This window comes from Accipiter gentilis, chromosome 15 (genome assembly GCF_929443795.1).
Source record: "Accipiter gentilis chromosome 15, bAccGen1.1, whole genome shotgun sequence".
Classification (NCBI taxonomy): Eukaryota; Metazoa; Chordata; class Aves; order Accipitriformes; family Accipitridae; genus Astur; species Astur gentilis.
This window is the reverse complement of record NC_064894.1, coordinates 1,723,851-1,745,762: the sequence shown is the minus strand read 5'-3', so window position 1 is coordinate 1,745,762 and position 21,912 is coordinate 1,723,851. Positions and strand designations below refer to the sequence as shown.

The following is a 21,912-nucleotide window of genomic DNA, read 5'->3' as shown; positions in this document are numbered from 1 at the left end:
AAATGGTGGGATGCGTTTTGTTTTCGCAGTGACTCTTGGAGACATTTTTTAGCTCCTTCTATTTCTCCTTTTCTATCCCCTGTATTGCATTTGGCCAAGCCCGTCATTTTGAGATGCCCTTTCAGAGTTTGCTGGAAGAAAAGAACAGTTGGTATACAAACAGGCCTGTCAAAGAAGGAGTGATACCTCCTTTTTTCTCATAATTCTAGCAATTATTGTTCGGAATTCTATTCAGACATTTCAGGTCTTTTTTAGAAATTCTTGCAGTTGCTAATCAATGAGGATCCTACTGTGTTTATTTTGAAAGTTCTGTGTTCAGTCTTTGGGCTCCAGGCCAATGTATACTTCCCAGCTATTATTTCCAATATCCAAGGCTGAGCAACGAGCTTTGCCGGCTTTTCAGAGCTATTAATAATCGATTTCTAGAAATGACAGCAAACTGCATTACAATGCTTTCTAGATGGCCTGGAAGTATTTCTAGAACAGCACGGTGGTTTAACCCCCGCCGGCAGCTCAGCCCCACGCAGCCGCTCGCTCCCTCCCTCCCTCCCTCCCAGTGGGATGGGGAAGGGAATCGGAAGGGGAAAAACGAGAAACACTGTTTTCATCACGAGTCCAAAATGTAGCACCGTACAGCTACTGTGAAAAAAATTACTTCTATCCCAGCCAAAACCAGTACAGTCATGCCATTGAAATTTACTTTGGAACATCACAGGTTTAAAACTGAAAGAATAACGTTATAAACAGCAACAACAACAAAAGTACTGAACTTCATGAAGTAGCTCTTGAAATTATAATTAACATGGTAAAAGACTCGCACATTGAACAATTGATGCTGTTCTAGATTATTGGTTAATTTTAGCTATATAAAAGCAAATTTAAGCTTTTTGTATTTTGATACTATCCTCCAATATGTTATGTAATAGAATTAAGTTAGTGCGGAATGGTAGATAATCTGTTATTTAGTATTTATCAGCTATAGATCAGTGATAAATGGAATAAAGGAGAAAATAGCAATCCTTAAAAGTTGGCTTGCTTCACTATCAGTACATCAGACTGCAGGTTTATTTTGCTACATGCCAGTAATATTCTATTACAAAGTTAGACTCGGAAGTATTTGAGTTTTGAACCTGTTCTGCAAATTAACTGCTGTTGCAGCATAGACGTGGGTTGTTTTGAGAAAAACAAATGCTGCCCAACTCTGTTGGATATAGTAGGTGCTTCGTGAGCAACTCTAAGGTCAAAAATAGAAATACACCAGCTGAAAAGCTGGAAGTGCTGTTAGCTTTCCACTGGTGAGGGCAGCAGACTTTCTAGCTCAGATAGTTTGGGATCTCTGAAATCAGTAATCCTGATTATCCTTGCCTCATGCATTCCTGTCTGCCTTAGGACAGTTTTGATTTTAGCAGCTGCTCACTGAAAGACTGTTAAAGCTAAATCTAAAATCGATATGAGACGTGAGGTGAAGTATTAATCTCTAAATCTTGGAGTTGATGAGAATATATGTTCTGGCATCATGATGGATGGAGGGAAGAGAAGATGATCAGAAATGCTTACATTTAAAAGGAGGGCGTTACTTAATTCATTTATTTCTTATTCTGATACTGAATCAAATTGAAGCTTTAATAGTTCCACAAAAAGTAATGAATAGTTAGTATTTGTCTCTCAGGTGTGTTCACCTCTCCAGTCTGAGAAATGGCTTGTATCTTAGCTCACTGTATTAAATCTTACTGATTTCCCGGCTTCATGTGTAACAGTGAAGTAATATTCCAATGGAATATATAGGTGGATTTATTTCATCTTTAAAGAAATAAATATCTGACATAATAATGGGGTTTGTTTACCAAGTTGTCCACGATTTTATTAAGAAGGGGGAAAACAGCCTAACTGTCACAGCAACATCAGCTGCTTCATTTTGAAACGACCTTTCAGAGTTTGCTGGGAGGAAAGAACAACTGATACACAGACATTGAACCTCTAATTGAGACGTAATAAATGGCATTAAATTATTATTTGTAGCTTGCCAAGGAAGATGCATGGATTGGTAGACATGCAAATGTGAGGCACACCATAAAGTTACTTGTCCTGAGACTTTGTGTTCTTGTGTGCCACAGTATTTTGTTTGATCCAAATCAGAAAGGGAGAGAAAAGAACACTTTTACTGAGTCCAGACTCTGTAGTTTTCAACAGCTTTAAGCAGATAATTGCTCCACTCACCTGTAACCAGAAATTAATTCTCCAAGTCCTCGAATTGATGTGGATTCTTGATAGGGTATCCTGATACAGATCTGTTCTTCTGAACTGCAGTTCCATAGGGTCACATGAAGTGAAGAGTAAGTTTGTACAATGCAATTTCTACTCCTAACATAGCCACTTGGCTGTGATCTAAGCACTCAAGTGAAACAATTTTCTTCTTTCTGTTGTTTGGTTTTTGTTGTTGGGGTTTTTTTTTTCCTAGTCAGACTTGAGAGATGGATTCCATCTGCCTTTTATACCCATGAGTGAAATATCCTTCTCTTCTGGGCTGGGTTTTCTCCCCCATATCTTCATCATTTTTCTTTCTCTGGATTGCATCTACGAAATGCTTCTGGACTCAAAACTCCTTGCAGTGATTATAATGTCATTTCTCTTATGTTATTTGCTACTAAATTTTAAGATTATCTTTGAAGATGTCCCATAGGACACATGCATTAGGTTGATAAAACCTCCCTGGATATCCTTCAGAAAGATTTCCTAGTGAAATAATTGATAAGTAGGAGTTGCTAAAACATTTCGGTCTAAATATGGAAAGTAAATTCATATACTGTATACAAATTCATATGGTTCCATTCTGACAATTCTGTCTTTAACACTGGAATCTACCAGATGGGTTTATGCCTGTATTTCCTGTCTAAACTTTTGGCCTGAAAACTTCCCTTTTAAGACAAGTATGAAAAAAAGGTAGACTGTTTCAGATATCTTCTCCTGGTTGGTGGAAGCAGCATATAAAACAATGTGCGGTGTCACAAAGTAATAAATAATGCCAGATAACATAAATGACTACAAGCAAAAAAGTGAGTGTTTGCACAGTGTGGTTCACCAATAGTTTTTAAGCTTTGCTTGGGAAGTGGGTTCTGTAGCTGTGAAAAAAATCAGGAGTTTGATTTTTTTTCTTTTCATTTGAAACATTAAAAAGAAAATGTGATGGTTGATGGTTACTGGGACCTAGTATTTTGAGATTACTGCCATTACAAACTCAATGTGGCTTTTCCAAACTTGAGCCAGCTGGTTCTTCAGTCTCGCAGAAATTCATCAGTCTCCAGACCCAGTACTCTGTGATCTGGAAACCCTTGGATGATCTGAGGGGTGTCCTGAAGTGCGGGATTTCCTTCCCCAGAGCTGGAGAACAGGCCATCTGAAGATTTCTAGATCCTAAGTGAGGAAGTAGGAGCTCTGACCTAGTTGACAGCACAGATTCCCAGTGCTTCCAGTTCTGTGTTGGGTTCCTGGCAAAACTGAGATCGACAGCCCAGTATAGGTCACTTTTTAGGACAGGTGTTGAAGGATGAAAGCCCAAGAAGTCAGACTCGGGACATACTGTATTTTTAAAAAGTCATGTTTTATTTGTAATTATTGTTATTTCTCCTTTTTTTTTTTGGTAGTTCAGTTGTCCTAGCCGGGAGCACAACTCCTTCTGGTAGTGTACATCAGTACTTAAGTGTCTGCTACCTAAAACATGCTTCTGTTCTCTATGTTTAGTGTGATCTTTTACATACAGGAAAGTGTGCACATTATGATGCGCTTTTTTTCTCAGACTATCCACAGACATTTGTACTAACATGAGGAGGAGTATTTTGGCAACGGGTATCTATATTTCAAATGTATCCATTTCTCACATACCCTCCCCATTTACTTTGGCCTTACTTCCAAAATAGGTATCATTTCCTAAATTGTACAAAAGAAGAATTGCTTCCCTCCCATCTTGTTCATCGCTGACTTCAGGGGAAACTGTCCTGATTTTACATGACATTAAAGTCTTAAATGGAGCAGTTTAGATTCACTGTCTGTGCCACAAATAATTTTTTGTAATTACTACTCAGCTGTTAAACAGGTTCTATAATGGAAAACTGCTAGAATGATCACTTTCCCCCCCTAAGAATATGGTGAAAGTCATCCCACTACATGAGAAAATCATTGACATCAATGAAAGAAGTAGACAATTTGAAAATCTGTGAGAGAATGCAACATACTATTTAAAAGTAGATAATCAATTGAAAATAAGATACCGTGAGATTAATTCCCTAGCTCAACAATTACTAAAACTAAATTATCAAAAATTGCTAAAATTAAATTCACTTCTTTTTAAATAGATTGATACCATTAATGAGATGTAGCCTGCATGTGATAAGGAATATTTTTTAAAATTCAGAGGGTTTTTTCCATTACACTTGCTTGGACTTTGTCCCTCAAAACACAATAAAAATAAAGAACAAAAATTTTTTAAACACTTCAACAGCACAATGCAGGAGACCTGGGTGTGGTTTCTAATATAGAACTTTTTGTCTTTTCTCTACATCCTCTGGGCACGGTGCTGAAAAGCTGTGCAGCGCAGCGAGTCCTGTAGCACTGGAAAAACTGGCACGATCTTCAGATAAATTCTACTTGCTTGACTGTAGCAGCAACAAGTCTTGAGATGAACAGAAGAGCAGTTTATTACAGATGTAAGAGTGAGCGGGAATCAACCTGATTTGGAAAGCATTTAAATGAAACTTGTCTGTTAAATGTGTCATTTATATTTCGCTACTTGTTGATGCCCTAAACCAGCTTTGGATCTTTTTGCTTTGCTCTGTCCGGTGCAGACTCCGAGGCGCCCTACCCCGGTGTGGGTGCAGGGAGCAGGCGCTGTAGGGGCAGAACAGGCGGGAGCGCGGTGGCTCCCAGGCCGTGAGTCCCTTCTGCTTCCACAGCAGCGTCCTGCTTTTGGCTTTAGAACAGACCGGCTTCCAGTAGCCCAAGTGCACTCACCTCCTGGACTGAGGAAAAAAAAGCATACTGAAACATGACTGGTTTAGGGGCTTGTTGTCCTGGTGCACTGAGAAACTCTTTGACATTGACATGGTTTGTGCTTTTATTGCCATATAACCTTCACACCTCTTCTCATTTGTGTTTCTTGCATCAGAGAGCAACAGTGTTACAATAGTTCCTGTGGGGTTTTTTTTCATAATCGAGCTAGGTATGCTTGAGATCTGTTGCTGCTTACACACCCTGCTTTAGAAACTCTCTTTTGCATTGTGTTGAGGTACCAGGATTACTTTAGTCCATGACAAATGTTGTTGTATTTGTTTTGTTGCCTGGAAGAGAAGATTATTTTCCTCCTGGGATCCTTTGTAGAAATATCCATGTGTACAAGAAAGTGTTTCTTAAATGTTGGCAAACACTGGAAAATAATTTTTCATTTGCTTTCCAGCATTTGTGTCATTTCATTTAGTGTGTTTTCCAAACTGTATTCTGGTAGTGTAGCTTGGCCGCCTGGACTTGAATTATTATCAAGCAGAAGTTTTGGTTATCTTGAAACTAATGTGTTTGAATTCTGCAGTAAAGCTAGGGACAAAAGGAAATTTTTTTCTACACGTACTTTTCTGTTGGATAAAATTATCTCTGTTCTTTCATTGACCACCTTGCTATTCATTTAACTATGTATATTTACAAACCAATGCTGTAAATCAAATCAACAACCTGTTTGAGGATACCTACTTACGCCAATACGAAGGGGCTTTCAGTAGTGCTAAAATCTATTTCTGTACAGTTAAACAAAAGGGGAATTTATGGCGGGTGATGTGTAATGCTTCACTGAAATCAATAGGCACGTGGTATTTTGCAGTAACTGGAAAACTGCACCAGAAATGGTTCTGAAATAAGAGCTTTTAGTCTGGAGTAACCACTTGGCAGTTTCCCAAGTAAGGCACAACCTAGAGCTGAAATACTGTTTTCCTCTTCTTTCAGAAAGAACACCCCAAAACACGACACGAATCTTTGTCTGAAGTCATTCTGCGCAGAACACAAAACACTAAATTAGAGCAAAGTAACTCCGTGTAGATGAAAGTCAGATCTGCACTGCAAAGAAGTTTAAAATACAAGGGGCTGAAAACGGATCTGTTCAAGGAGGGCGGCTCCCTGGCTTTGCTGAAACTCTCACAGACCTTTTTATTGCCTTTGGGGCTCAGTCTAGCCGGGCCTTTGGGGCAGGCGGGTGGAGGGTGAGGAGGGACGGGGTTGGGGATGTCTGTGTTCGCCGCCGCGCCGCAGGCTTCTCCGCTCTCCAGCCGGAGCTTGCTCCGCTCTGCCGTGGGGACGCAGCCCGCCCCTCCTCCTTCCTTCTCAGAAGGGACTTAACGCCGACCCGAAACGCAGCAGTTGTTTCGCCTGCGCCCGCAGCAGGGATTTGCTGCGTCACTGTGACATCAAATCAGTGGAAAGAAGCGAGCAGATGAGCTGAAAGCTCTAATACTGAACATCCAGCTCGGCTGGCACTTGTACCAGTTGGTTTGGGGGAGAGATGGTGCTGCAGTTAAAGCCAAGGTAGCCAAAGCCAATAAAAGTACTCGTTTCTTTCTAGGGTGATGTCAGACAGTATTGCTTTTACATCTTGGCTAAATAAGGCTGCTAAAAAAATACAGACTTGTGCAAGAGATTATGCGTTTCTGAGTTTTCAGTTGGCCTCCTCATTAGTTTAATCCAGATAAATTTGCTTACTTGATCGTAATATTCTTTTGCAACTTCATGTGACTGAACTGGTTGCGTGCCTGCAACGCTGAGCCCAATTAAACTACTTTGAAATTGCTGCCATTGGGAGCATGCATATTTGCAAATGTGCTTGCTTCCCGCTAATGTTGCTGTCTTGTGATTGCCAAAATAACACCCCAAGTTGCTGCAGTTCAGATTTATTGTTGTTGTTGTTGTCGTTAAATATTAACACAGTAAATATTATCTTAAAAATCGATTGGAAAATACTTGTCTAAGACCGTTCAGCACTAGATACAGTCTAGTGCAAATGCTTAAACTGATCATTATATGTAAGTGGTATTTCTGATTTGGTACTTCCTAACTAATATAACAGTGGCAAATGTTAGGAAATGAGGGAAAGAAATAGGTAAGGTGTCTACAGAGAAACTTCTTCATTTTACATTTTTCCATTCTTTTATCAGAAAATTCAGGCTAAAAATAAATAAATTATGTTAGCAAAACTGTGGGGAGGCAGAAAATTACTGGTTTGTGAATCGTCAAAGGAAAGGGTAAATACATTGAAGTGTCTTTTTTTCTAATTTGTGCTCTGATGCTAACTGAAGATTAATCTACCTTAATTTGTTAATAATTTTAGCCCTTAAATATTCTTTTTGGCCTGTTATTTGTTGATTTTTTTGTTGGTTGTTTTTTTTCACGAAACCCTAGAGTTGGCTACATGATTCCTAAAAGAAGCCATGGCAAGGTGTTAATATAATTGGGAGATGGAGAAGAAATTGCTTTCATGTTCCTATTTTGTGGCTCTCAATGTTCCTCTTAAAACTTTACATTTTGAGGGAGCAGAAATTACCAATGTTTATGTTCACATTGTTTCTAACCTTGCTCATTCTCACCTGCAGACATTGTCACCGGCTCATCTCAGGCTCCTATCATACACGGCAAAACAGTCATTTTTCAGACTAGATCATAAGTCTATGATTTGAATCCAAAGGCCTTGAAACATCCCCCACCCCAACACCAAGCTTCAGGGACAACTCTAAGATGCCAGCTTAAACACATTAAAACATTGCAACCAATCCACTGGCTCACTGTAATTAAGATGTAGAATCAAGTAAATATATTCATTCCAGGCTTATGAAGTAGAAAAGCTTACACTCCCGGGTTCGAAAGTTAGAAGGACTTCTTGATGAACTTGCTGTTTGTGTTTTTAGTATCCTTTTGTCAAAATACAGCAATGATTTTTATAATTCTATTGCAGTTTATTGGATTTTATTGCTGGCCTCCTAATTAGTTTGGTAAATGGGAGCCTAATTTATGAAATTTCCCTTGAAAGCCAATCTTCCACTGAATACCACATTTTACTTTTGCTGCAATGTTACTTGTATCATTTTCTTACCTTTTTATTAGTATGATGTTGCTCATAAGTCTTGGTTTGTTTAGTTTTTTTCTGGTTTTTGTGTTCCAGTAGCTTATTAACCATTTGTTATGCGGAACAATATTCTGTCCATTTATTTGCATCTGCATGACTGTTTCATATTCTTATTTTTAATTATGACATAAATATATATATAAAAATAAAAATACAAAAATAAAAATACATGCACACACACACACTACTCGCCCCCTCCCCCCCCCCCCCCCCCCCAAAAAAAAAGCACCAAAAATACCCCAAACCCGCTGCATTTTCTGACAAGAAAATTTAACCGGCTTTCTGGAGAAACACTGAATTGACCACAAATTATTGTGTATCAAAATAGAAGGGCATAAAAACCTTTATAATCTATTCCTATAAATATGGTTTAGAGATCTTGCGAAGTCCTAGGAAGCAGACCAAAATTAATTTCAAAACAGTAATCTAAAAAGGTCAATCAATATTTTCTACATTAAAAGCATTAGTAGAGGGATGTCAGTTGATCATTAGTTGATTAACCAGTTGACATCCTATCAACTTAATTTCTCCATTTTATGCAATATTTGTTAAAAGATTAGATCATTCATAAATAGCTCAAATGAACTGCAGTAGTGTATTGCCAAAACTTTAGCTGGAAGATAAATAAACTTCTTTGTTCTTGGAGGAACTTCCTTTTACAGGGCAGGTACTGATAGCCAGAAAATGAGAAATTTCAGGAACTACCTTTGCACCCTAAAGCTATGAAAACAAACTCAGATTAGAATTCAGATTAGATTTACACAGTTCTGTAAATTATGCATCCATATGTCTAAATTATCAAAATCTCATCAGAATCTCCTAGGAAAGTAATAAAAATTTGGTGCATACACAATGTAGCAATACATAAAGTGTGTTATTTATAGGAGCACATTAAATTTAGTGTTCTTAAAACTACAGCGTGCATTTCACATATAATATTGATCATCTATTATCTGGTGCCAACCATATGACAAATTAGTCTGCAGGGTTATCCAGATGGAAGATTCCTCTTCAACTGACTGAATATGGCACACACTGAAAAAGTCTGAGTATTTGTCCAAATTACACTTTTATAGCCAATTACTCTTCAAGTATTTCTCTGATCCTTTGGGATAGGAATGTTAGTTTATGTGTTCAAGCACCATTGCAGAGAATAAAATTAAACTTAGCTGGCAGAAATAAAATTAAAGTGACAGAAAATACATTGATACCTCATAAAGCAAAAAGTTGGCCTAAAATTTTGATAAACATAAGAATTGCAAATATACAAATAAAATATGTACATGTTTAGCTGAGACTCACTAAAACAACAGAAAATGAAGCTGTTGGGTTGCATTCATTTGTGTAACCAATCAGTTCTCATTACAGTGCGTAAGATATGATCCTGGAGTACATCAGCATGTTATGAAAAGTCTGAGCTTCCAAACGTATTCCAAGAGCTGCCTTTTCCCCCTGCAAACCAATACTTTATTTCATTCACTCCTTTTACTAGTTCATTAGACTTGAATCAAAAATGTGAAAGCTAGTGTTCAAATAGACCTTCTGTGATACTTTTCAGAACAAATATATTAATGAGTGAACTTCAAAAGATTTTTACAAGTCCTTGCTTCATTAAAATTTGCCATAATATGTGTCACAGTGACCTTAAAAGCAACCAGCTTTTCAACATCAAATGTAGTAGTGCATTATGACAACTCCAGTGTAAATTATGGTTTGATATTCAAAGTCTATCTTAGAGTTTTTCCTATAATTGGGAGAAATTGAAGAATATAATCGAAGATATAAAGGACCTTCATTTCCCTCCTAGATGGGGCTTTTTTTAAAAATAGAGAAAACTCTAGTGTTTTTGCAGGAAGATCATATTTCCTGTCAAATATGTTGAGCTTGAAGAAAATATTAGATAATAGCTTCCCAATTTCCTCTATGTCAAATTCAGGAAAAGAGTTAAGCACTTATGCATCATTTTGAATGCAGGTGGTAAAATACATCTGATTAGGGACTAGTATCAATTAGGAACATTCTTTTCGCTTCAAAATCCAACGCACTTAGGAGCAAAATAATAAATTTTGGACATGAAACTAGTCAAACAGAAGAAGATAAATGGGTTGTTCTCAAAACTACTAAAAACAGGTAGTAAGAGGCTAATTTTGTTTGTGGATTTGGACTAACAACAACTAGATTGTTTGGAATTTTTTCAACCCCCAACTTCTTGACTATTTTGTATACCTTCTGTTGAGGTACTACTGTCATACCTGTTTTCACAAAATCTTGAACTCGGTATGAATGAATAATTTTCCTTTTTCCTGTCTCATGTCAGTCTGTTGCACTTACACATCTGATCTTGCTTTACATGTCTATGTAATATCCATAAAAGGTAACAGAATTTAATAATTCTACAGCATCTCTCAGCTGGACAGTTTAGCATGCTTCATGGCCATTAACTGAATAAGCTTCATCTTAGTCTGTGAGACAGGTCATTTTATTCCCTTTACAGATGCACAGGAGTTGGCTGGAAATATTGAATTCTCATCTGTTGTCAACTGATGCAGTTATGAATTTGCTGATGTACAGCAACTGAGGGTCTAGGAAAAAAAGTGATTCTTTCCTCCTCAAATGTGAGGTCGGAAGAGGAATAATGAGGGCTACAAACCAGGAATATGAAAATAATTTCTTCTTCTTGCGGCTCCCTGTTACCCAAAGCAAATGAACATCAAACTGCTTTACTATGATTTCGTTTTATCAGACGTGCAGCTAACTCATCAACTTCTCAGTATTGAGGGAATGCTAAAACGATCAACATACCAAATATTTTTCCTGAAATGAAACTAATAACATAATTACATTGGGTTGATCTACTTATTACACTGCAGCTGCCAAAAGAGGAAAGTGACTTGATCTCTGGGCCCTAGGTGATGACAATTGCTGTATGTTTCAGATAACTATGGAATCATTAATTTCCTTTACGTTAAATGGTGTGCGTGTTTCTTATCTTCCGTCATGCAATCTCAGCAGTGATAGGGAAAGCAGAACATTTCACATAAAAATTACCGGCTGGATCAGGCCAGTAGGTCATCTAGCTCAATCTCTGAGCAAAACTAGTCACAAATACTTTGAAAGGGATATAAAAAACAGGGCAACTGTGATTTTTCCCAAAATACATTAATTCAGCTTGCACCAATCAGTGAGATTAGGATTTCCTGAGCTGTTGTTCCACTGTACTGGTGGACTGGTTTTCCTGTATTTTTCTTATTTTTTTATAGTTTGTTGGGGTTTTTTTTTAATACTTTAAGACACATAATGTCTTGTGGCAATAAATTACCCAAACCAAATATGCGTTCTGTGAAAAGTTATTAATAATTTCCTTTTGTTTTTCAAGCCTGTGACTTCACAGTACCATTGAGTGCCCTTAGTTTTTGTGTTACAAGACACGGAGTGGCCATTCTTGTCCACATTTTCCTCTGCATATTTTACCCATGTCAAATAGGTCTGATCTCTTTCTCACTCTGGAAGCCATACCATCCTTTTGGTCATCCCTGCTTCTGTTCTGAGTTTCACTGTACCTTTGCAGAGGCATATTACCAGGCTGCTTGGCAAATTGAGAAGAGACTTTTAGTGGTATAATTTGCTTTATTTTCCCAGAAATTTTTAAACTCTCTTCATCTAATGCCGCTCCACTTGTATGGCAGTTTCCTTCAATGAAAATGAAATGATGTCCTGCTCTTAAGGACTGCTGATTTGACCCATTGCCTCTCAGTGCTTCGTCTGAGTCTTCACAATTAAATATACTGTCTTTCTGCCATTCGAAGCCCCTAGCAATCTGCAAAGTAAGAAATTAAGTCGGTGATCTGAATTCAGATCTCCCAGTTGACAGCAGAGAGCATTATCAACGAGGCACCAGGCTGGCCTGATAAAGAAAAACTTGTGCATTCTATTCCATAAGGATTGCTTGCCTCGTAACGTAGGAGCTCAGTTAAAGCAAGCAGCAGGCTTTTGTGCATTGAAACAAATGAATGAAAGCAGCAAGGGTGAGATTTATTTTGTTTCATATTTTATTGCCTGGAAACAGCTGAACTCACCTAATCAATTATTTCATAGATTTCTAAAGTTACAGTCATTGAGGAAATGGTTATTGTATTTCTGTACTATTGTAGGTGTGTGTGATGCTTTATGAAATACCCAAGTCAGATTTTGTACGTACCAGACATAATCCCTAGGAATTTTCTGAATCATATTTATTTCACTTTGATTTTCTTTCCACCATGAACATGAGATAAAAGAATGCATTACTCTCAGGTCGTTAAATTTGGTTCCCTGGGATACTTTGTGAGCATGAGATGGATAGAGCAAGTCACATATTCATCAGTCCCTTGATATTGCTGCTAAACTGACTTTTTGCCTACTGGGAACACTTCCGTTCTTGGTAATATGGAAAAGGTTTGCTGTGCTGGTCGGCAAAGTTTTTATCATCAATGTTTCTATATTCTTTGAGTGATGGAAAAGAAGAACAAGCACAGAATCTGTCCATAAGTTTCAGATCTCTGTCACAGGATTTTTACCACTGTAATTGAAAAATAGAAATATGAAATTCAGAGTTTAAGCCCGTGACTAACTGTTCTGATACCCTGTTCAGTTCACATCTCTAACATTTCAACTCAGAACTCCTGTATTAACTTGGTTTTGCCTAAAGAAAATCCTCCAGCAGGCCATTTGGTTCTGATGCACAGACATCAAGAGAGAATTGTTCATCTAACTTCGGATATTGGTGGTATAAATGTCTACCACTAAGCTAGTGACCCTCAAATCTTTTTATAGCAAGTGGAGAGAAATGGGTGAGTTTAGGTCATGATTCATCTGGCCTTTTTAGACATTTATTATAAGGTGAGGAGAATCACATCCTAGGATTACCTATTTCTCTTCATTATTAAAGAGCACCAAGGACTTTCGATGCAGTTATCTACCCTGTAGATTGTAGACAGCTTGGTCAGATATTTAGTCGGATCTCTCCTACCAGAAGATGAATGCATTACTTCCCTTTCTAGGGTTTGGTGGTGGTGGTTTTTTGGTTTGTTTTTTTTTTTTTTTGTGATATTCATCCTTACTTTTAAAAGTGTTACTTATTTATCATTTGAATTTTTTTGGTGATGGCTGGTGCAGTTGATGGGTCTTGCTATCTTCAAGATTAAAAGGTCTATTTTTAACAGAATTCAGTAGAATTTAATAGAATTCAGTACTAAGCCAAACTTGTCACAAAAGGCAAACAATGCAAATGGAAAATTAGAGATAGGTGTGGAAACAGACTGATTCCAATTTACTAGCCGTGGGAAACTGTATTCTTCCCCTTACTGCTGTTTATTTTCTAAGTCAAATAAGATCATAATAGAAACATGTTAAAGTTTTCTTGACATTTTCTTCTTATACTGTGTGTAACGAAAATTGTAGTCAATAATATCCCAGATAACCTATTTATTTCAGTAGAAAATTTGAGCCTTCAGTTAAACCATTAAAGTACAATTCTTAGCAATATAGAATCATGGAATCATAGAGTGGTTTGGGTTGGAAGGGACCTTTGCAGGTGATCTAGTCTGCTCCCCCTGCTATGAGCAGGGACATCTTCAACCAGATCGGCTTGCTCAGAGCCCCGTCCAATCAGTAAAAAATTTTTGAGGACACCCTGGCAATGTATGTATATGTATTTATTTATAAATTACATGTACGTACTACTGCAGTTCTAGTATTTTTCGCCCACCCCCATGAATTGTCCTGCGGACCTCCTGGGGTGCCTGCACCCCACTCGGGAGACCACGGTCCCGGTGGAAGAGTCCCGGGGGCCACGGACGGCGCTGACGGTGCTGGCGGCCCCAGAGAGAGTGAAGTAACCATCTCTGCTGTCAGCCTGTGCGGTGAAATAAATGAAGTACAGAATTACTGACTGCCAGCAACCACCCTCAAATATGAAGATGTGCAAATGTTACTTGAAAACAGCGTCAAATATTCTCACACTGTGGTAGAGTCTTATATGCACCTTGTAGATGGCACTGCTAGTATTTCTGCTATTAGCTTATTGTAATTCAGCGTATGCCCTCCTTGGCTCTGATTCATGGAGCTAGCAGTGTGCAGCCGTGCTCAGGGCTGCATGGGCCTTTAATACCTGCTAGTGCAGCGTTTAGTAGGAGGGGAGTAGAAAAAGAGATTCCAGATAAGCAGCTTTGCCTGTAGTATTCTACCTGTGTATCTCATCACAAACCTACAGATTTTAGATTCTTAATACACAGACTCAATCAACTATGTCGAGGAGCAACAACTGATTTTTTAGAACGATGGTTCTATCTTAGTATAGGTTCTGCTTCTAGATACATGCATTTTCTACCTTTTTTTTCCTAAACATTACTTTTTATTCCAAGTTTTTTCACTTGGAACTCAAAGTATTGGTTTCAAGGCTATTATTTTGTTAATTTTTGGAAAGAGTTACAGTAACCATCTTTGTGTACTATGTATGCATGCTAAACAGATGTCTTTTCACTGTTTGCCGTTACCAATTATATGTACAAATTGAAAGCATTAATATATTTGAGACACTTAATGATTTCTTATGGTCCATAGAACGTAATCTTTTTCAGAATCCCATGTCGGGGAATTTTGTATTACTGTTTAACATAGCCATGTGGGATGGATCTGCAGTTAATCTGTATAATATAGCAACTTGACAAGATCTTCACTTAGAATTATGGTATTTCTTTTGTTTATTAATTTCTTACAATTTTGATAATATTCCACTATCAGAGATCTCCTAACACTCGTATCTTTGTGAAATCTCTCAAAGGTTAGTACTAAGTTCTTCCAAAAATACTATGAGTGTCATTAGGTTGACCTTGATAAGCTTTAGGAAGAGTAATGCTGTGTGTGAGGCTGCAGTTTGCTGCAAACAGCTCTTTCCATTGCATCAAACTTTTCCTGTTATCAAAGTGTTGGCTTCTATTACTGAATTAATTTCAAATGCTGGGTCTGCAGTTGTATGTATGAATTTCGTTAAGGAGAAAACAAGAGGCGTGAAAAATGATTCAAAAGTGACTGTCCCAGCTAAAGGACTGATGAGGTTGTCCGTCCTTTCAAGATTGCCTGGGCATCCCGTGCTCCCTGCCCCTTCTCTCTGCTCTCCTTCTGCCCTTCAGCTAGCTGAAAGAAACTTCACAAAATATTATTGTTAATGCAGAAACTAAACTGTGGACAGTTAGCGTCAACGTTGGGTAGTTTCCGAAAACTGCCTAATAAAGGACTTCTTAATAGCTTTAGCTGCAAGACGTACCACTACATTGGGAGTGCTGTACGACACTGAGGTTTCTGAAGGCACTGCATTTGAAGAATACGAATTCGTGTTGTCTGCACAGAGCCTCTCTGTGAAAGATCACGGAATCACCAAATTGTTGAGGTTGGAAGGGACCTTTTGAGATCAGTAAGTCCAACCACCTGCTCGAGCAGAGCACGCTCACCTAGAGCAGGTTTCTCACAACCGTGTCCGGTCAGGTTTTGAAAATCTCCAAGGGCTGAGACTCGACAAACCTCTCTGGGTAACCTGTAGCAGTGTTTGACCACCCTCACAGTGAAAAAGCGTTTTCCTGTGTTCGGGTGAAATTTCCTGGGCTTTGGTTTGTGCCCGTTGCCTGTCGGGGGGCACTGCTGGGAAAAGTTTGGCTCCCTCTTCTCCACCCCCTCCAGTCGGGTATTTATAGACATCGGTGAGATCCACCCCAGCCTGCCCTTCTCCAGTCTCAGGAGTCCCGGCTCTCCCAGCATTTCCTCGGATGAAAGAGGCTCCAGTCCCTTCAGCATGTTGGTGGCCCTGCACTGGACTACCTAGATCTGCTAGTACTCTTTCCCTTGAAAGTATGAATTTAATTAGACAAATGGCATTCTCATTGTGTAGGTCTGCTTCTCTGCCTTTTTATTATTTGCAACGCCTTTGGCCTTTACCTCACCCTACAAGGGAATTTCTTCATCCCATCGTTTTTTCGCTTTCTCCAACAATCCTGATTTTTCCGGACCCACCATTTAGAAATACAGCTACTTCTTGCTCTCCATCCTGCCTTTCTTTTGCTGTCAGCTTGTGGGGTTTTTTTAATGAATGCCCTTCAACACGTGCTTGTTTGGTAACAGGGGTTTAATAATTTTGTTCTTTCTTCTTAAGTCCAATAAAAATGTAAGAGAAGAAACTATGGGCAGATTTCACAAACAAATAAAAAACAAAGTGAATAAAAATTTTGAAAAATAATATCCACATACTAGTCATGCCTATGTGTAATCATCAGTCACAAATCCATTGTATACTTTTAGTTCATTAAATGAAAAATTTCTTTACAAATTTATTACCCGAATTCAGACTGCTTTTCTTGTTGCTCATTCCTTATTCATATCGCTGGTGATGAATTTGGACAATCTTCAAGGAGCTTTGCTTAACTAGGATGCTTAAGGCATCAGGAAAACATTCTGCCTAACCTCAATTAGTTTTACTCTATTTTTTCTTGCTTCAGTGGTATTATTATCACAGCTAAAGGGGGAAAAAACCCCAAAAACATTACGGCAGAGGTAATTAATGCAATAAATGTTGCAAATCTTAAGCCTTCATAGTTAAAAATCTTCTCTTGCGATTATTTATTTTCAAGACAGGAGTAGTGTAATGGAAAAATGTATATACTGCCCAATGGCATCATCATCATAATTTCAAACCATTTCAAAAAACAATTTCAAAAGCATTTGAGTATACTCAAAATGAAGAAAACCTGTGTTTCTTATCTACAACTATAAAGCAGAAGTACTGCACAGGGATGTCGTAGGACAAAAGTTCTGCATGGAAACGTCTGTAGAGATGAAAATTTGTGACAATGTTTTGAACTTTATTGCATCTTCTAGCAGTAGTCCCTCCTATAATGGTCTTTCTCTTCTGGCAATATGCAAATGCTAGAACGTTTTCATTTTCTGCATATTTAACTTGAATGTTTGAAATTAAATAGATTTATATGGATGCTCTGCAAATAATACAGTTGATTACACTATTCACAGGTATTCAGAAGAATGGATATTTTTAAATGTGCTTTGCTGATTATATTGTATTTTATTATTTATTTCGTAATAAATTAATAAAATCAGCTTTTGGTTATTCATTTCAGACACAGCACTTTTTTTTCCATCCTTCACTGGAAATTCTTATTTGGAACTACCTTCTCTGACATCTGTATCTGAGACCAGGACTGCATCTGGGCAGGAAACAAGCAATCTGACGACTCTGTACTTGACAGTGAAAACAACCGCTCTAAATGGCACAATTCTTTACAGTGAGTACCAATGATACTTGAAGCTAAGTATCAGTTTAGCTCCTTCAGGTCCTTATTAACTTTAGTGTACATCAGCTGGCATTTCCTATTCAGCAGCAAAATGAGTCATTAAAATGCAGTAGAAGCCTTTTGGTATTCTAATGCATGATGCATTATAAAATTTGAACCATCGTTCTTTGTGTTCCTCTGGAAAGTTCTTTAATTTATGACTCATTGAGTGAAACATAACTTACAACTGAAAATGCTGCTTCCTGACAAGAAAGAACATAGTAAGCATATGACTCCAATACGAAGTGTTACAGCTCTAAAATACAAATGTTGAAGAAGTTTTGAACAATTTATTACAGAGAAACAGCTTCTCCATAGTTGGGTTGAGACTCACTTTTTATTATAATTGTGATCTTGTTTCCAAAGATTTTTTTGATTTGCAGAAATATCTTAAGTTCTGCAAATTTGCCATATTTCAGAGTATTTACTGTGATTTCACACTTACGATTCTTTTGTCGTCCCTGAAGAGTATACTTGCAGACTTGGACATATGCTTGTTAATACTACATAAAAATGTCACTTCTTGCCTGCATATTTCATTCCTCAGTATATGGCATGAACTCCTGAGACAGTATGCTTTTCACTAGTCAGCAAGAAAAATAAGCTTCTCTGCCAGTTGAATATTTTGTTATATATTTCAGCTTGTAATTTCTATCCAAATGGAAAGCCTGGAAAGCGAGGTGATTTCCTCCTGAACCCAGGAAGAGCTGGAAAAATGTTTGTGCAATCTATGTGATAGATTTACTTCACAAAGACAAAAGCATTAGGAGCGTTCTCAGTTCACTGCAGCTTCTTAGGCTTTGTCTACACAAAGGAATCTCATTGATTTAATCTAAATTGTTTTGATTACTTCCAGATTAATATAAAAATAACAAACGTTAATATATGTGAATGTGCCTGCACTACGTAGATATTTATAAGCCAGGGTTAAAAGGAGTATAAGCTTCATGGCATTATTTAATTATGCCTTTTATTATTATCTATATAACACTTTCTTTAGATGTAAAACATTGTAGCCCCAAATTGAACATTTATGTTTACTGCTTTTCAAAATGCTCTCTGAATTTCTTGTATGTTATAGTTGGGCTGTTGCTGCAGCTGCTTAAGCTACATGGCTGCAGAATTCGCTAATAATCGTGGATAAGTGGTGATGTGGCAGTTCTTTATGTTGAAGCATTTTATACTTGTTAGTTATTTCAATTCAAGAGGAGTTATTTGTCCTTCAGTAAGAATTCAGGGAAGGTCACTGGAAGTACTTTGAATATATTTGGCATTTAATGATTTTGTTTGCCTCATCACTGCAAAGTTGTTGGCTTTCAGCCAAAGATAAAGTAAAGCTTGCTATCTAGCCATAAGCCCTGAGTAAGCATGTCTGTTAAAAAAAAAAAAAAAAAAGAGAGAGAGAAAAAAAAGAAAGAAAAAATCCAACATGAAAGTTTCTCTGCTATTCTCAGGAGGAAGTGGTCTTTTCTGAAAACCTGGATAAGTGTACTGTACTACAACCAGAGCCAAATTTGTTTCTGTCACTGCTTGTTGGAAAAGGCTTTCATCTGAAAGTAGCAAATTTACAAAGCTGAGGAGGGATGGTGATGGAGTAGCTTTGAAACAGAATTTGCAGTGCAGGATGCTGTTTGCCTAGTTTACAATTCAACTATTTTACGTATAGGGAAATTGCTTATCTTTGTAAACATCAAATGTGCAGAATTTCTAACTGAAAATCAAATTCCAACTCTTTCACTATCTATGCTTTCCCATAATTAGAAATAAATATAAGATACTTGCGTCTCCATTGCATTTTATACAGAAATTACACTAAGATGAACATTATATCCCCTCCTTTTGTTTCCATCCAGCTACAGAAGGCAGTTACAACCTAAGCTTTCGTTAGTAGCAGGAGTTCCATGCTTTTGTTCACAATCATTTAAAATGAAAGTGCATTGAAAAGCGTATTAAACCTGGGTATTTTTAGGAGATGTCTTTGTCTTTTCTTTTTATGTTTCTGCAATTGTCAGGTGAGAGCTAGCCTGTACTTGGAATTAATGGGCTCCTTAGTGTAGTGTTGAGAATCAGAAATGAGTGTTACCTTGAGCTTTCACACTATATTATAAATCTGTGTGGACTGTGGAATTTCTTCTTTCCTGCTTGTAAATTTTCAAATTGTTTTGAGGAACCTAGAAATTGTCGCATTTTACATGTTTGCTTCTGAGAACTGGTATGATAAGGCAGGTAATCTGCACATACTTCGTATGTTTTGCAAGTGTGGCTGAGTACTTCGGGCAGACAGTGCTCTAAGTATTTTAGGCAACGTGGGATGAAGCATGCTGACTGCCTCAGGGTTAGGTACTGAGAGTTTAGGTGCAGCTGAAACGATGCTGTGAAAGGAAGGGGGGATGTGGGTGCTGCCTTTGTGCACCGAGGGAGAACACCGCAGTGGGCATCATCGATAGCTGTATTATGCTCCCCTTAATTTCATTCTCTGTATCCCAGTGAATCTGCTTCTACCATTGTTTTTATCAAAGAAAATGTACTGATTTAACAAAAATACAGTTCCTTTATGCCGAATTCAGTTACATGCATTCAAATAATGGATAATTCTAGGGACATTTTGATGTTACTCTGTATTTAAACAGTGCAAAATAAACCCCACCAAATTAGGTGGAGGGACTGCCAATTTGAAATGCTCACAATCATACCAAATACATTCAGGATGCTGCTGCCTCAAAATGAATTCTGTAGTCTTTCTCAGACTACGGCCTTATAATTGAAACAGTGTCTGCTTTTGAATATCAGGGAAAATATTAATGTTCCTAAATGGCATTTAATCAGAGAAAAGTTATTTTCATGTGTACAAGTACCCAAAGTCTTTCAGTACCAGAAGTAGAAACCCATGCTTTTTTTTCTCCTACCAAACACGAAATTTAAAAGCTCATAGTCTGCCATGAAACTTAGAGCCAATCACACATTGCAGAAAATCTCAAAAGGAATACTGTGAATGAGAAAAAAAATATTTTTAAACTGCTAACCAAAGTGATTCTGTGGCTTTTCAGTCTTCTAGCTCTGCAGGAGTGGCAGGTGCATTTGGGGCAAAAGTCTTTTATTTTAAAAGTAAAGAAAAATAATATTAGGAAAAAGAGTTGAACTTAGAGAATTTTGTTGCACAAGGGTGTGTTTCATAAATCCAAGCTAGTACCACTATTTAACCAGTGAACTAAAAGCACTCATAGGTTTTTTAGAGGGAAAAATAACACATTATGTACGCTTCATGATTTATCTCACGTTCTTTGTCAATACAATGAAAGGCTCCAAGGAAATTCTGAGGAAGTGGCAGCAGTTGGAAGCCTTCAGTTCCTTCTTAACACTCGCATAAGTCCTCCCACAGAATTCAGTGGAAGTTCCTCTTTTGAATTAGATTAGTTCTTAAAATGAAAGTGGTTTTGATGTAATAATTTCATTTGCTCGGTGAACCACAGAATTTTAAGTATTCTAGGATAAAAAACCTTGAGGCTGTGTCAGAAGGGTTCGCATGGAATGCTCCCACCGTAATTATTCTAGAAGGGGTTTTTTCTGTATACCAACCTTAGTTTTACCTTCTTTATACAGTTCCAGAGCATGTAAACTGTGTTTAGCCTATGTAAGTTTTTTTCCTAGCCTTTATTCAATTTATTGTTCTTTATTTCCATTCTAAACTTCTCCACTAACATATGTTACTTTGAAAAATTTTTTATGACTCTGTATGGAAATGTAATTTCATATCAGTGGTGGATGGAATGTTTTTCCTGGCCTGTATCAGAAATAGAGTGGCCGGCAGGACAAGAGAAGTGACCGTCCCCCTGTACTGGGCGCTGGTGAGGCCGCACCTCGAGTGCCGAGTTCAGTTTTGGGCCCCTCACTGCAGGAAAGACATGGAGGTGCTGGAGTGTGTCCAGAGAAGGGCGACCGAGCTGGTGAGGGGCCTGGAGCACAAGTCTGATGAGGAGCGGCTGAGGGAACTGGGGTGGCTCACCCTGGAGAAGAGGAGGCCGAGGGGAGACCTGATCGCTCTCTACAACTACCTGGAAGGAGCTTGTAGTGAGGTGGGGGTCAGTCTCTTCTCCCAAGTAACTAGCGACAGGATGAGAGGAAATGGCCTCCAGTTGCACCAGGGGAGGTTTAGATTGGATATTAGGAAAATTTTCTTCACCGAAAGGGCTGTCAGGCATTGGACCAGGCTGCCCAGGGAAGCGGTGGAGTCACCACCCCCGGAGGTGTTCAAAAAGCACATAGACAAGGCACTTCAGGACATGGTTTAGTGAGCATGGTTGATGGTTGGACTCGATGATCTTAAAGGTCTTTTCCAACCTAAATGATTTTATGTTTCTATGATTTTCACAAGTGTTTTCATCAGGTGGT

At 38.0% G+C, this 21,912-nt stretch overlaps 1 protein-coding gene across 1 annotated transcript in view; it reads left to right on the top strand.

The window, feature by feature from the left end:
* Window positions 1-21,912, top strand: part of EYS (eyes shut homolog) — a 940,845-nt gene that overhangs the window by 765,591 nt on the left and 153,342 nt on the right. Inside the window, exon 38 of the mRNA XM_049818234.1 lies at window positions 17,311-17,475. Within this exon, the coding sequence (XP_049674191.1) occupies window positions 17,311-17,475 (165 nt within the window). The remainder of the gene's footprint in view (window positions 1-17,310; window positions 17,476-21,912) is intronic.